The sequence below is a fragment of the Natator depressus genome, chromosome 7, assembly GCF_965152275.1.
Source record: "Natator depressus isolate rNatDep1 chromosome 7, rNatDep2.hap1, whole genome shotgun sequence".
In the NCBI taxonomy this organism is placed as follows: domain Eukaryota; kingdom Metazoa; phylum Chordata; order Testudines; family Cheloniidae; genus Natator; species Natator depressus.
Genome location: NC_134240.1, coordinates 120,401,498 through 120,415,382, shown reverse-complemented (window position 1 = coordinate 120,415,382; position 13,885 = coordinate 120,401,498). Strand labels below are relative to the sequence as shown.

Here is a 13,885-nt window from a genome sequence, read left to right as displayed (position 1 = left end):
CCTGCCCGGGCCCCACCGCTCCCAGAAGTGGCCAGCCCCATGTCTCTGCAGCCCGAGGGCTGTGGGGGATTGAGGGCTCCACACGCTGCCCTCGCCTACAGGTACCTCCCCCAAAGCTCCTACTGGCTGCGGTTCCCCGTCCCTGGCCAATGGGCGCTGCAGGGGGCGGTGCCAGAAGGCGAGGGCAGTGCACAGAGCCCTCTGCCATCCTGCCCCCCCCCCCCCCCCCGGGATGTGGTGCCGGCTGCTTCTGGGAGCTGTGCGGGGCCCGTGGGGCCACGGGGGTGGTGATCTAGCCCACATCCAATGCCCTAACTGCCCGGATCCGGCCCGCAGGCCATAGTTTGCCCACCCCTGAGCTAAGGTCTTCTATAGATTAGAAGTTTCGCAACTGGAAATAAGTTTAGTTAGATTTCTGCACTTGTATAATTTAAGAAAACTCATGTACGATCTTTCATAACAATGATTAACTTACCTTGTTTTGGAGCTGGTTTGAAGAAATCTGTAATAGACTGATTTCTGAAAAGGAAACAGAAGTATTATAGCCTAAATATACAGTTTTTATAATATCAATGCTGTCGTAAGAAACAGATAAAACTGAAATCCTGCAATATTTTACCCATTCGTTACAGAAAATTTTGTAAATGTCAAAACTAAGTTCCAATAGCATTCTGTCCAGTATAAAGCCTTGAAAAAAACAAGCAGATGACATAATTTCTTTTCCCACTCTGAATGGAATGAGAAACTATAAATAAAGTAGGTTTCAGAGTAGCAGCCGTGTTAGTCTGTATTCGCAAAAAGAAAAGGAGGACTTGTGGAACCTTAGAGACTAACCAATTTATTTGAGTATAAGCTTCCATGAGCTATAGCTCACTTCATCGGATGCATCTGATGAAGCGAGCTGTAGCTCACAAAAGCTTATGCTCAAATAAATTGGTTAGTCTCTACGGTGCCACAAGTACTCCTTTTCTTTTTATAAATAAAGTACTAAGCTAAGTTCTCTGCAAGCTGTATGGCCACACAGCAGCCTATTTAGCTACACGGAGGCACTCAGGGAACCTGCTCGGGGACCTGCCGTGACCTGCCCCAACCTACCGCAGCTGGGGCAGCCCCCCAACTATGCCACAGCCCTGGACCTGCCTTGGCCAGGGTGGCCCCCAGCCCCAACTATGCCGGGGCCCAGCCAGGGCCGGGGAAGCACAGCATGGCCCGGCCCCAGCCTGGACTTGTCACGGGGTGTTCCTCCCCAAACCAAGCCCTGACCAGACCTGCAGGGGCCGGGGGAGGGCCCCCTATCCTGAAGCCCCAGCCCTGGAGCTGCTGTGGCAGGGAGAGGTGCCTTTCCCCCCCAGCCCAGGTGCTGCTGTGGGGAGAGTCCTCTCTCCCTGCCATAGCCCCCTTCTGCACCCCAAACCCCTCCCACCTAGCCGTGTCAGTCCGTATCCGCAAAAAGAAAAGGAGTACTATTTGTTAGTCTCTAAGGTGCCACAAGTACTCCTTTTCTTTTTACTAAAAATCATGGACTCAATCAACAGTGGATTTTATGGCTTATTACAGCAATCTATAACCTTCTAACAACCCCCTTCCCCAGTTTGCAAATTAATTCCAGTTCTGCAGTTTCTCATTGAAGTCTGTTTTTGAAGTTTGAAGTTAGATATGCAGACAGAGTTGGAAACGCTGTTTGTTCCAGGGATTGGTTCCTGGGTTAGAAGTCACCTACTACAGGACAGGCCCAATAAAGAAAATAACAGAATGCCACTAGCCATCACCTACAGCCCCCAACTAAAACCCCTCCAGCACATCATCAAGAATCTAAAACATATCCTGGAGGACGATCCCTCACTCTCAGACCTTGGGAGACAGGCCAGTCCTCGCTTACAGACAGCCCCCTAACCTGAAGCAAATACTCACCAGCAACTACTCACCACACAATAGAAACACTAACCCAGGAACCAATCCCTGCAACAAACCACATTGCCTACTCTGTCCGCATTTCTATTCAAGGGACATCATCATAGCACTAACCACATCAGCCACACCATCAGGGGCTCGTTCACTTGCCCATCTATCAATGTGATATATGCCATCATATGCCAGCAATGCCTCTCTGCCATGTGCATTGGCCAAACCAGACAGTCTATGCAAAAGAATAAATGGACACAAATAGGACATCAAGAATTGTAACATTCAAAAACCAGTAAGAGAGCACTTCAATCTCCCTGGACACTCAACAACAGACTTGAAAGTGGCAATTCTTCAACAAAAAAACCTTCAAAAACAGACTTAAACAAGAAACTGCAGAACTGGAATTAATTTGCAAACTTGACACCATCTAATTAGGCTTGAATAAAGACTTGGAGTGGTTGGGTCACTACAAAAAATAATTTTCCCTCTGTTTCTACTCATACCTTCTTGTCAACTGTTGGAAATGGGCCACATCCACCCTACTTGAATTGGCCTTGTTAGCAATGACCCCCCACTCGGTAAGGCAACTCCCATCTTTTCATGTGCTGTGTATTTATACCTGCCTACTGTATTTTCCACTCCATGTATCTGATTTAGTGGGTTATAGCCCATGAAAGCTTATGCCCAAATAAATTTGTTAGTCTCTAAGGTCTCTAAATTTGTTAGTCTCTAAGAATTGGCGGCTGTGATTGCAGAGCCCTTGGCCATTATCTTTGAAAACTCGTGGCGAACGGGGGAAGTCCCGGATGACTGGAAAAAGGCTAATGTAGTGCCAATCTTTAAAAAAGGGAAGAAGGAGGATCCTGGGAACTACAGGCCAGTCAGCCTCACCTCAGTCCCTGGAAAAATCATGGAGCAGGTCCTCAAAGAATCAATCCTGAAGCACTTACATGAGAGGAAAGTGATCAGGAACAGTCAGCATGGGTTCACCAAGGGAAGGTCATGCCTGACTAATCTAATCGCCTTTTATGATGAGATTACTGGTTCTGTGGATGAAGGGAAAGCAGTGGATGTATTGTTTCTTGACTTAAGCAAAGCTTTTGACACGGTCTCCCACAGTATTCTTGTCAGCAAGTTAAGGAAGTATGGGCTGGATGAATGCACTATAAGGTGGGTAGAAAGCTGGCTAGATTGTCGGGCTCAACGGGTAGTGATCAATGGCTCCATGTCTAGTTGGCAGCCGGTGTCAAGTGGTGTGCCCCAGGGGTCGGTCCTGGGGCCGGTTTTGTTCAATATCTTCATAAATGATCTGGAGGATGGTGTGGATTGCACTCTCAGCAAATTTGCGGATGATACTAAACTGGGAGGAGTGGTAGATACGCTGGAGGGGAGGGATAGGATACAGAAGGACCTAGACAAATTGGAGGATTGGGCCAAAAGAAATCTGATGAGGTTCAATAAGGATAAGTGCAGGGTCCTGCACTTAGGATGGAAGAATCCAATGCACCGCTACAGACTAGGGACCGAATGGCTAGGCAGCAGTTCTGCAGAAAAGGACCTAGGGGTGACAGTGGACGAGAAGCTGGATATGAGTCAACAGTGTGCCCTTGTTGCCAAGAAGGCCAATGGCATTTTGGGATGTATAAGTAGGGGCATAGCGAGCAGATCGAGGGACGTGATCGTTCCCCTCTATTCGACACTGGTGAGGCCTCATCTGGAGTACTGTGTCCAGTTTTGGGCCCCACACTACAAGAAGGATGTGGATAAATTGGAGAGAGTCCAGCGAAGGGCAACAAAAATGATTAGGGGTCTAGAGCACATGACTTATGAAGAGAGGCTGAGGGAGCTGGGATTGTTTAGTCTGCGGAAGAGAAGAATGAGGGGGGATTTGATAGCTGCTTTCAACTACCTGAAAGGGGGTTCCAAAGAGGATGGCTCTAGACTGTTCTCAATGGTAGCAGATGACAGAACGAGGAGTAATGGTCTCAAGTTGCAATGGGGGAGGTTTAGATTGGATATTAGGAAAAACTTTTTCATTAAGAGGGTGGTGAAACACTGGAATGCGTTACCTAGGGAGGTGGTAGAATCTCCTTCCTTAGAGGTTTTTAAGGTCAGGCTTGACAAAGCCCTGGCTGGGATGATTTAACTGGGAATTGGTCCTGCTTCGAGCAGGGGGTTGGACTAGATGACCTTCTGGGGTCCCTTCCAACCCTGATATTCTATGATTCTATGATTCTAAGGTGCCACAAGGATGCCTCGTTTTTGCTGATATTTGTATGTTTGTTAATATCACTTTTCACAGCACACTCAGTAGCTAGCTGGGAGGCTGTGATAAATGATACGATACTAACAAATATACAAGTACCACTTACCACAGCCTCTCAGCTAGTTAGCAAGTCTGCTGTGAAAAGTGATACTTCTATGTTTGTTAATTCACTTTTCTCAACAAGCCCCAGGACAAATTAAGCCCTGGATGAGGAGGTCAGAGGGGGAAGGCAGTGAGGGTCCAGGGCAATGGGGGGAGAGGCAGGGTTGAGCCTGAATGGCCTGAGACGGGGGTCAGCGCACGCTGCTGCGTGGTCACAGCAGGGTCTACACAGCTGAAGCTGCAGGTTGGAGCCCACTGCTGTGCAGCCAGGACTGGGGGTCAGCACCCAGGGCCAGCTCCTGCCACATAGCAGCAGGAGCCTGGGACCAGAGCCAGAGGGCAGCAGCCAGAGCTGGAGGCCAGAAGCTGCACAGCCTGGCTCCTGAACTCCTGCCACTGGAGGCACCCCAGGGGGAACCCGTAACAGTCTAATTCGAGGTGGCCAACCTGTGGCTCCAGAGCCACATGCAGCTCTTCAAAAGTTAACATGCAGCTCCTCGTATAGGCACCGACTCTGGGGCTGGAATCATGGTGCCAACTTTCCAGTGTGCCGGAAATTATTACTGACTTGCAAGATGGTTCCTATTTTTATTTGTGGAAGTTTCTTTAGGTTCCAAACAAATGATGTTGAAAGGAGGAGTCTGATGTATGGTGAGAGATCTTTATTAAAATCGTTTCCTATGGGTGATGTAACCAGAGCGTACGTTCTAACACTCTAGTCAAACTGAATTAGTATGCAGATGGAAAGTATAAGATTACAAAGACCAGCTTTATTTGTTGAGGACTGTCATTTAAGATCTCCAATTACCCATATTTTGGTTATGCTTTTACAGATTAAAGTGATAGCTTGTTATATTGGAATTAAGCAAGGAGAGACATGTTACAAAACTGTCTTTAGCTCTGAACCAGAAGAGGACAGTTAGCTCTGTATCTAGAAGTCCAGCAAATGCCTCAATTCAGGGACTTAAGCACATGCCTTCAGAAAGTCAGTGTGACTACAGTACCCACATATTTAGAGTTAGGAACATACTTAAGTACCTTGCTGAACTGAGGCTTAAGTTTATAGCACTTTTCAGTCACCTTTTAAGAGTACTAATATATTAATTTTTACATTTGATTTTTAAAAAGACTGGAGGAGAAACCTTATATTTAAAAAAAACAACACTAACTTTTGATTTTGTTGCTTTTAAGGCGCACACACGGGAAATTTCCTGCACCTAACGTTAATTTAAATGGGTTAAATTAAAATTTGAATTTCAGAGTATACTCACAATTGCAACAAACGTGTGCTGTGACCAGACTATATGACCATATAACAACTATGTATTCTTGTTAACATCTAGGGTAGATGTAACATCACAGCCACACTGGGGGGAAATCCATACTTAGGAGAAAATAATTTTACATACTATCAAGATAGACAAGTCATGAATAGTACATAAAACACCCTGATCATCATTATTCTGATAATTAATGATCTTCCACCTTTGCCTCACCCAGCAGGAGAAGGCAAGCTCTTGGAGGAAGCTCTACTCTCCAGCCTTCTCCCTGCAGGCCCACAGCAATACCATCTTCCCTGCCCTTGCACGCTGAAGCAACAGTGGTCAGAAACTTCAGTCCAAAAGAAGGGACAGAAAAACCTGAGTATATATGCTTTTCTTTCAGGGTTAAAACAATAAATGCTATGCAATTTTATTTGGTATTTTTTTAATGTCACTGTAAAATTTAGAACAGAAAGGGTAGAAGGATAGACCTTAAAGACACATTGCCTTTTGTAACCATGGGCGATAGTATCTGTCCTATTAATAGGTCAATGATCACTCAAGACTAATATCCTCTCTCAGACAATGGAGTATATTAGATACTTCAGATAAAAGCAAACACGACAAAGACAAATAACTCAGTGGGGGTAAAAACCTAAAAGGATGCATAGGTTTGAGCGTATTTGGGGAAGCAGTGCATTTTTGCCTCCCCTGAAAAAAACAAAAAAACAAAAACAAACCCAAAAAACATTGAAAATCCAGGTCATCAGCCCTGGAAGATGGAGAACTTGTGAAGTGACAGTGTCACAATAATTAAAAGAATGAAAGCAAGTAATTGAGAGGGGAAAGATTTTCAGTCAGACTTTAAAATGTTTTTGTCAACACCTACTTCAATTTATTTATGTTTTCAAGGGGGGGGAAAAGCCTTTACTAACACTCTCTTTCAATTAATGTGCAAGTATTAATCCGAGACAATAAATCCGAGACCATCAAAAAGGACTCAGGAGGACCCCACACACAACTGGGATGATCTTACTCAACATTCCTGATAAGAAGACAAGAAGCAAACAAAATCCTTCAATTTAAAAAAAAAACCCATCTAACACTTATCAAGCCTTCTTCATACCTCATACAATAGGAAACAACAGCTTAGTGTACGAGCCTCAACTGCATAAACTAAAAGCCATATGAAGGCCAAACCAAGCCCAGAAGGCATCTGTCTGTTTTGACAGTGTCCCAAGTGGGTGGAACTTGGGAGTGTAGCAGGCTACAGAACTTATTTTCCTCTGAGTTGGGCACTTGCAAATGTCTATGTGGGAGAATCCTCCTAGAAAAACTGAGATGCAGCAGCACATGGCAAGTGCTGCCACGTCCTCTGGAGGGGTGGGGAGGCAAAGCCCCCCCCCACAGGGCCCGCTGGGCACTGCGGTCTCCCTGGAGGGGGCGGTGGGGTGGGGAGGCACAGCCCCCCCCCAAGGCACGCTGGGCATTGCGGTCTCCCTGGAGAGGGCAGTGGGGCGGAGGCACAGCCCCTCCCCAAGGCACGCTGGGCACTGCGGTCTCCCTGGGGGGGGAGGCACAGCCCCCCCCCCCGGACCCGCTGGGCGCTGAGGTCTCCCTGGGAGGGGACGGGGGTGGGGAGGCACAGCCCCCCCCCAGGGCACGCTGGGCACCGCGGTCTCCCTGGGGGGGGGGCGGTGGGGGGGAGGCACAGCCCCCCCCCAGGGCACGCTGGGCACCGCGGTCTCCCTGGGGGGGGGGCGGTGGGGGGGAGGCACAGCCCCCCCCCAGGGCACACTGGCCGCCGCGGTCTCCCTGGGGGGGGACGATGGGGGGGGAGGCACAGCCCCCCCCCGGGCACCGCGGTCTCCCTGGGGGGGGGCGGTGGGGGGGGAGGAACAGCCCCCCCCCCCGGGCACCGCGGTCTCCCTGGGGGGGGGCGGTGGGGGGGGAGGCACAGCCCCCACCCCGGGCACGCTGGGTGCCGCGGTGTCCCTGGGGGGGGGTGGTGGGGGAGGAGGCACAGCCCCCACCCCGGGCACGCTGGGCGCCGCGGTGTCCCTGGGGGGGCGGTGGGGGAGGAGGCACAGCCCCCACCCCGGGCACGCTGGGCGCCGCGGTGTCCCTGGGGGGGGCGGTGGGGGAGGAGGCACAGCCCCCACCCCGGGCAACGCGGTCTCCCTGGGGGGGCGGTGGGGGGGGAGGCACAGCCCCCGCCTGGGGGGGCAGAGGTAGGGAGGCACAGCCCCCCCCCGGGCACGCTGGGCGCTGCGGTCTCCCGGGGGGGGGGGAGGCACAGCCCCCACCCCAGGGCACGCTGGGCGCCGCGGTCTCCCGGGGGGGGGGGGGGAGGCACAGCCCCCCCCCCAGGGCACGCTGGGCGCCGCGGTCTCCCGGGGGGGGGCGAGGGGGGGGGAGGCACAGCCCCCGCCTGGGGGGGCAGAGGTAGGGAGGCACAGCCCCCCCCCGGGCACGCTGGGCGCTGCGGTCTCCCGGGGGGGGGGGGGGGGAGGCACAGCCCCCACCCCAGGGCACGCTGGGCGCCGCGGTCTCCCGGGGGGGGGGGGAGGCACAGCCCCCCCCCCAGGGCACGCTGGGCGCCGCGGTCTCCCGGGGGGGGGGAGGCACAGCCCCCCCCCAGGGCACACTGGGCGCCGCGGTCTCCCGGGGGGGGGGGGAGGCACAGCCCCCCCCCAGGGCACACTGGGCGCCGCGGTCTCCCGGGGGGGGGGGGGAGGCACAGCCCCCCCCCAGGGAACGCTGGGCGCCGCGGTCTCCCGGGGGGGGGGGGGAGGCACAGCCCCCCCCCAGGGCACACTGGGCGCCGCGGTCTCCCGGGGGGGGGGGGGAGGCACAGCCCCCCCCCAGGGAACGCTGGGCGCCGCGGTCTCCCGGGGGGGGGGGGAGGCACAGCCCCCCCCCAGGGCACGCTGGGCGCCGCGGTCTCCCGGGGGGGGGGGGGGAGGCACAGCCCCCCCCCAGGGCACGCTGGGCGGGGGGCGCGCTGGGGGGGGAGGCACAGCCCCCTCCAGGGCATGCTGGGCGCCGCGGACTCCCTGGGGGGGGGCGGTGGGGGGGGGCACAGTCCCCCCCCCAAGGCACGCTGGGCGCCGCGGTCTCCCTGGGGGGGGGGGAGGCACAGCCCCCCCCCAGGGCACGCTGGGCGCCGCGGTCTCCCTGGGGGGGGGGGGAGGCACAGCCCCCCCCCAGGGCACGCTGGGCACTGCGGTCTCCCTGGGGGGGGGGGAGGCACAGCCCCCCCCGCAGGGCACGCTGGGCGCTGCGGTCTCCCTGGGGGGGGGGGGGGGAGGCACAGCCCCCCCCGCAGGGCACGCTGGGCGCTGCGGTCTCCCGGGGGGGGGGGGGGAGGCACAGCCCCCCCCGCAGGGCACGCTGGGTGCTGCGGTCTCCCTGGGGGGGGCGAGGGGGGGGAGGCACAGCCCCCGCCTGGGGGGGCAGAGGTAGGGAGGCACAGCCCCCCCCCCAGGGCACGCTGGGCGCTGCGGTCTCCCGGGGGGGGGGAGGCACAGCCCCCCCCCAGGGCACACTGGGCGCTGCGGTCTCCCGGGGGGGGGAGGAGGCACAGCCCCCCCCCAGGGCACGCTGGGCGCCACGGTCTCCCGGGGGGGGGGAGGAGGCACAGCCCCCCCCCAGGGCACGCTGGGCGCCGCTGTCTCCCGGGGGGGGGAGGCACAGCCCCCCCCCAGGGCACACTGGGCGCCGCTGTCTCCCGGGGGGGGGGGAGGCACAGCCCCCCCCCAGGGCACGCTGGGCGCCGCTGTCTCCCGGGGGGGGGAGGCACAGCCCCCCCCCCCAGGGCACGCTGGGCGCCGCTGTCTCCCGGGGGGGGGAGGCACAGCCCCCCCCCCCCAGGGCACGCTGGGCACCGCTGTCTCCCGGGGGGGGGGGAGGCACAGCCCCCCCCCCCCAGGGCACGCTGGGCACCGCTGTCTCCCGGGGGGGGGGGAGGCACAGCCCCCCCCCAGGGCACGCTGGGCGCCGCGGTCTCCCTGGGGGGGGGCGGTGGGGGGGGCACAGTCGTCCCCCCCAGGGCACGCTGGGCGCCGCGGTCTCCCGGGGGGGGGGGAGGCACAGCCCCCCCCCAGGGCACGCTGGGCGCCGCGGTCTCCCTGGGGGGGGGGGAGGCACAGCCCCCCCCCAGGGCACGCTGGGCGCCGCGGTCTCCCTGGGGGGGGGGGGAGGCACAGCCCCCCCCCAGGGCACGCTGGGCGCCGCGGTCTCCCTGGGGGGGTGGGGGAGGCACAGCCCCCCCCGCAGGGCACGCTGGGCGCCGCGGTCTCCCTGGGGGGGGCGGTGGGGGGGGAGGCACAGCCCCCCCCCCAGGGCACGCTGGGCGCCGCGGTCTCCCGGGGGGGGGGAGGCACAGCCCCCACCCCGGGCACGCTGGGCGCCGCGGTCTCCCTGGGGGGGGCGGTGGGGGGGAGGCACAGCCCCCACCCCAGGGCACGCTGGGCGCCGCGGTCTCCCGGGGGGGGGGGGAGGCACAGCCCCCACCCCAGGGCACGCTGGGCGCCGCGGTCTCCCGGGGGGGGGGGGGGAGGCACAGCCCCCACCCCAGGGCACGCTGGGCGCCGCGGTCTCCCGGGGGGGGGGGAGGCACAGCCCCCACCCCAGGGCACGCTGGGCGCCGCGGTCTCCCGGGGGGGGGGGGGAGGCACAGCCCCCACCCCAGGGCACGCTGGGCGCCGCGGTCTCCCGGGGGGGGGGGGGGGGAGGCACAGCCCCCACCCCAGGGCACGCTGGGCGCCGCGGTCTCCCGGGGGGGGGGGGGGGAGGCACAGCCCCCACCCCAGGGCACGCTGGGCGCCGCGGTCTCCCGGGGGGGGGGGGGGGGAGGCACAGCCCCCACCCCAGGGCACGCTGGGCGCCGCGGTCTCCCGGGGGGGGGGGGGGAGGCACAGCCCCCACCCCAGGGCACGCTGGGCGCCGCGGTCTCCCGGGGGGGGGGGGAGGCACAGCCCCCAGCCCAGGGCACGCTGGGCGCCGCGGTCTCCCGGGGGGGGGGGGGGAGGCACAGCCCCCAGCCCAGGACACGCTGGGCGCCGCGGTCTCCCGGGGGGGGGGGGGGGAGGCACAGCCCCCCCCCAGGGAACGCTGGGCGCCGCGGTCACCCGGGGGGGGGGGGAGGCACAGCCCCCCCCCAGGGCACGCTGGGCGCCGCGGTCTCCCGGGGGGGGGGGGGAGGCACAGCCCCCCCCCAGGGAACGCTGGGCGCCGCGGTCTCCCGGGGGGGGGGGGGGAGGCACAGCCCCCCCCCAGGGCACGCTGGGCGCCGCGGTCTCCCGGGGGGGGGGGGGGGGGGGAGGCACAGCCCCCAGCCCAGGGCACGCTGGGCGCCGCGGTCTCCCGGGGGGGGGGGGGGGAGGCACAGCCCCCCCCCAGGGAACGCTGGGCGCCGCGGTCTCCCGGGGGGGGGGGAGGCACAGCCCCCACCCCAGGGCACGCTGGGCGCCGCGGTCTCCCGGGGGGGGGGGGGAGGCACGGCCCCCACCCAGGGAACGCTGGGCGCCGCGGTCTCCCGGGGGGGGGGGGGAGGCACAGCCCCCCCCCAGGGAACGCTGGGCGCCGCGGTCTCCCGGGGGGGGGGGAGGCACAGCCCCCCCCCAGGGCACGCTGGGCGCGCTGGGGGGGGGCGCGCTGGGGGGGGAGGCACAGCCCCCTCCAGGGCATGCTGGGCGCCGCGGTCTCCCTGGGGGGGGGCGGTGGGGGGGGGGCACAGTCCCCCCCCCAGGGCACGCTGGGCGCCGCGGTCTCCCTGGGGGGGGGGGGGAGGCACAGCCCCCCCCCAGGGCACGCTGGGCGCTGCGGTCTCCCTGGGGGGGGGGGGGAGGCACAGCCCCCCCCCAGGGCACGCTGGGCGCCGCGGTCTCCCGGGGGGGGGGGAGGCACAGCCCCCCCCCAGGGCACGCTGGGCGCCGCGGTCTCCCGGGGGGGGGGGGGGGAGGCACAGCCCCCCCCCAGGGAACGCTGGGCGCCGCGGTCTCCCGGGGGGGGGGGGGGAGGCACAGCCCCCCCCCAGGGAACGCTGGGCGCCGCGGTCTCCCGGGGGGGGGGGGGAGGCACAGCCCCCACCCCAGGGCACGCTGGGCGCCGCGGTCTCCCGGGGGGGGGGGGGGGGGAGGCACAGCCCCCACCCCAGGGCACGCTGGGCGCCGCGGTCTCCCGGGGGGGGGGGGGGGGAGGCACAGCCCCCACCCCAGGGCACGCTGGGCGCCGCGGTCTCCCGGGGGGGGGGGGGGGGAGGCACAGCCCCCACCCCAGGGCACGCTGGGCGCCGCGGTCTCCCGGGGGGGGGGGGGAGGCACAGCCCCCCCCCAGGGCACGCTGGGCGCCGCGGTCTCCCGGGGGGGGGGGGGGGGGAGGCACAGTCCCCCCCCAGGGCACGCTGGGCGCCGCGGTCTCCCGGGGGGGGGGGGGGAGGCACAGCCCCCAGCCCAGGGCACGCTGGGCGCCGCGGTCTCCCGGGGGGGGGGGGGGGAGGCACAGCCCCCACCCCAGGGCACGCTGGGCGCCGCGGTCTCCCGGGGGGGGGGGGGGAGGCACAGCCCCCACCCCAGGGCACGCTGGGCGCCGCGGTCTCCCGGGGGGGGGGGGAGGCACAGCCCCCCCCCAGGGAACGCTGGGCGCCGCGGTCTCCCGGGGGGGGGGGGAGGCACAGCCCCCCCCCAGGGAACGCTGGGCGCCGCGGTCTCCCGGGGGGGGGGGGAGGCACAGCCCCCCCCCAGGGCACGCTGGGCGCGCTGGGGGGGGGCGCGCTGGGGGGGGAGGCACAGCCCCCTCCAGGGCATGCTGGGCGCCGCGGTCTCCCTGGGGGGGGGCGGTGGGGGGGGGGCACAGTCCCCCCCCCAGGGCACGCTGGGCGCCGCGGTCTCCCTGGGGGGGGGGGGAGGCACAGCCCCCCCCCAGGGCACGCTGGGCGCTGCGGTCTCCCTGGGGGGGGGGGGAGGCACAGCCCCCCCCCAGGGCACGCTGGGCGCCGCGGTCTCCCGGGGGGGGGGAGGCACAGCCCCCCCCCAGGGCACGCTGGGCGCCGCGGTCTCCCGGGGGGGGGGGGGAGGCACAGCCCCCCCCCCAGGGCACGCTGGGCGCCGCGGTCTCCCGGGGGGGGGGGAGGCACAGCCCCCCCCCAGGGCACGCTGGGCGCCGCGGTCTCCCGGGGGGTGGCGGTGGGGGGGGTGGCACAGCACCCCAGGGCACGCTGGGCGCCGCGGTCTCCCTGGGGGGGGGGGCACAGCCCCCCCCCAGGGCACGCTGGGCGCTGCGGTCTCTCTGCGGGTGTCACCCCCCGCCGAGACGGGGCGGGCCAGGACGTTTGTTCACACCCGCTGCCGCGCCCCAGAGCCCCGGTCCTGCCCGCCGGTACCTGCAGTCTCGGGCGCTCTCTCCCCCGGCGGCCGCCGGCTTAAAATGGCGGCCGGGGGTCCCCCCGGGAGAGCCCTGTGCGGAAGAGCCAGCGCCGAGGTGCCGGGTCATGGCTCCGGCTGCACGGAGGCCTCCGCCCAGGCGCGAGAGGAAACCAGGGCCGCGCCCGCCGCCTTCCCCACAGCCCGGCCCGGCCCTCCAACGCCAGCCGGGAGCGGCGCCGCCCCTCCTGCGTGCAGACCTCTGATTGGCTGCGTAGGCGAGGCGCGAACTCTCCAATTGGCTCCCACGATGCGGGGGGGGGGGGTGGGTCGGACAAGAGACCGAGCGTCCCTCTGATTGGCTGCTAGGCTGTAAGGGCGGGGGAGCGGCGTTGAGCGAGAGCCTCCACCCCCCCAGGCTCCGCCGCCCGACGGATAGAGGCGGGGGGAAAGGGGGTGGGAAGGTGCCTGGCGGCCCCGCCTCGTGCTGCCTCTCCCTCTCCCATTGGTCCGTGCCCGGCGCGCGAGGGGGAGGACGGGAAAGCTTCGCGCTGGTCTTTTTATTGCGCGCGCCAAGCGTCGTCTGCGCGTCACAAAGCGGTTGGGGTTGGTGGTAGGCGGCAGGCTCCGTCCTTGTGTGAGGGGAGTATGACCCTCCGCCCGCCACCCCCCCGGCCGCCGGGGTTCATTGGCGGGACAGACAACCCCCCCAGCTCAGTCACTGCTTGGGCCCTGCCCTGACAGCCCAGCCTACTGCTGTTTCCAGCGGGGGGCCAGTCAGCAACCCCCTGCCTGGTGCTGAGGGGCCAGTGCCCCCATTCCCCCAGCCTCCTTTTCTCCCTCTCCCTCTCTCCCCACGGTCCCTCACCGCACGCCGATCCCTGCCCTCGATGTAGGGCCAGAAGCACATTTCAACAGAGCAAGACCCGTGCTTCCAGCTGTCGTAGGGGCACAATGTAGTGGGGTCCCCTCGTGCAAACAAAGCT

At 63.6% G+C, this 13,885-nt stretch overlaps 1 protein-coding gene across 3 annotated transcripts in view; it reads right to left on the bottom strand.

The window, feature by feature from the left end:
• SLF2 (SMC5/6 complex localization factor 2) overlaps positions 1-13,105 on the bottom strand; it is a 62,747-nt gene extending 49,642 nt beyond the window's left edge. For 2 of the 3 annotated variants that reach the window (XM_074959443.1, XM_074959444.1), the window contains exons 1-2: positions 12,920-13,105; positions 476-519 (exon numbers count right to left, since the gene is read on the bottom strand). In XM_074959443.1, coding sequence (XP_074815544.1) covers positions 476-519; positions 12,920-13,029 — 154 coding nt within the window. In that variant the 5' untranslated portion in view covers positions 13,030-13,105. The remainder of the gene's footprint in view (positions 1-475; positions 520-12,919) is intronic. The other variant, XM_074959445.1, reaches the window with a different exon arrangement.
• Between the last annotated feature and the right edge of the window lie 780 nt (positions 13,106-13,885).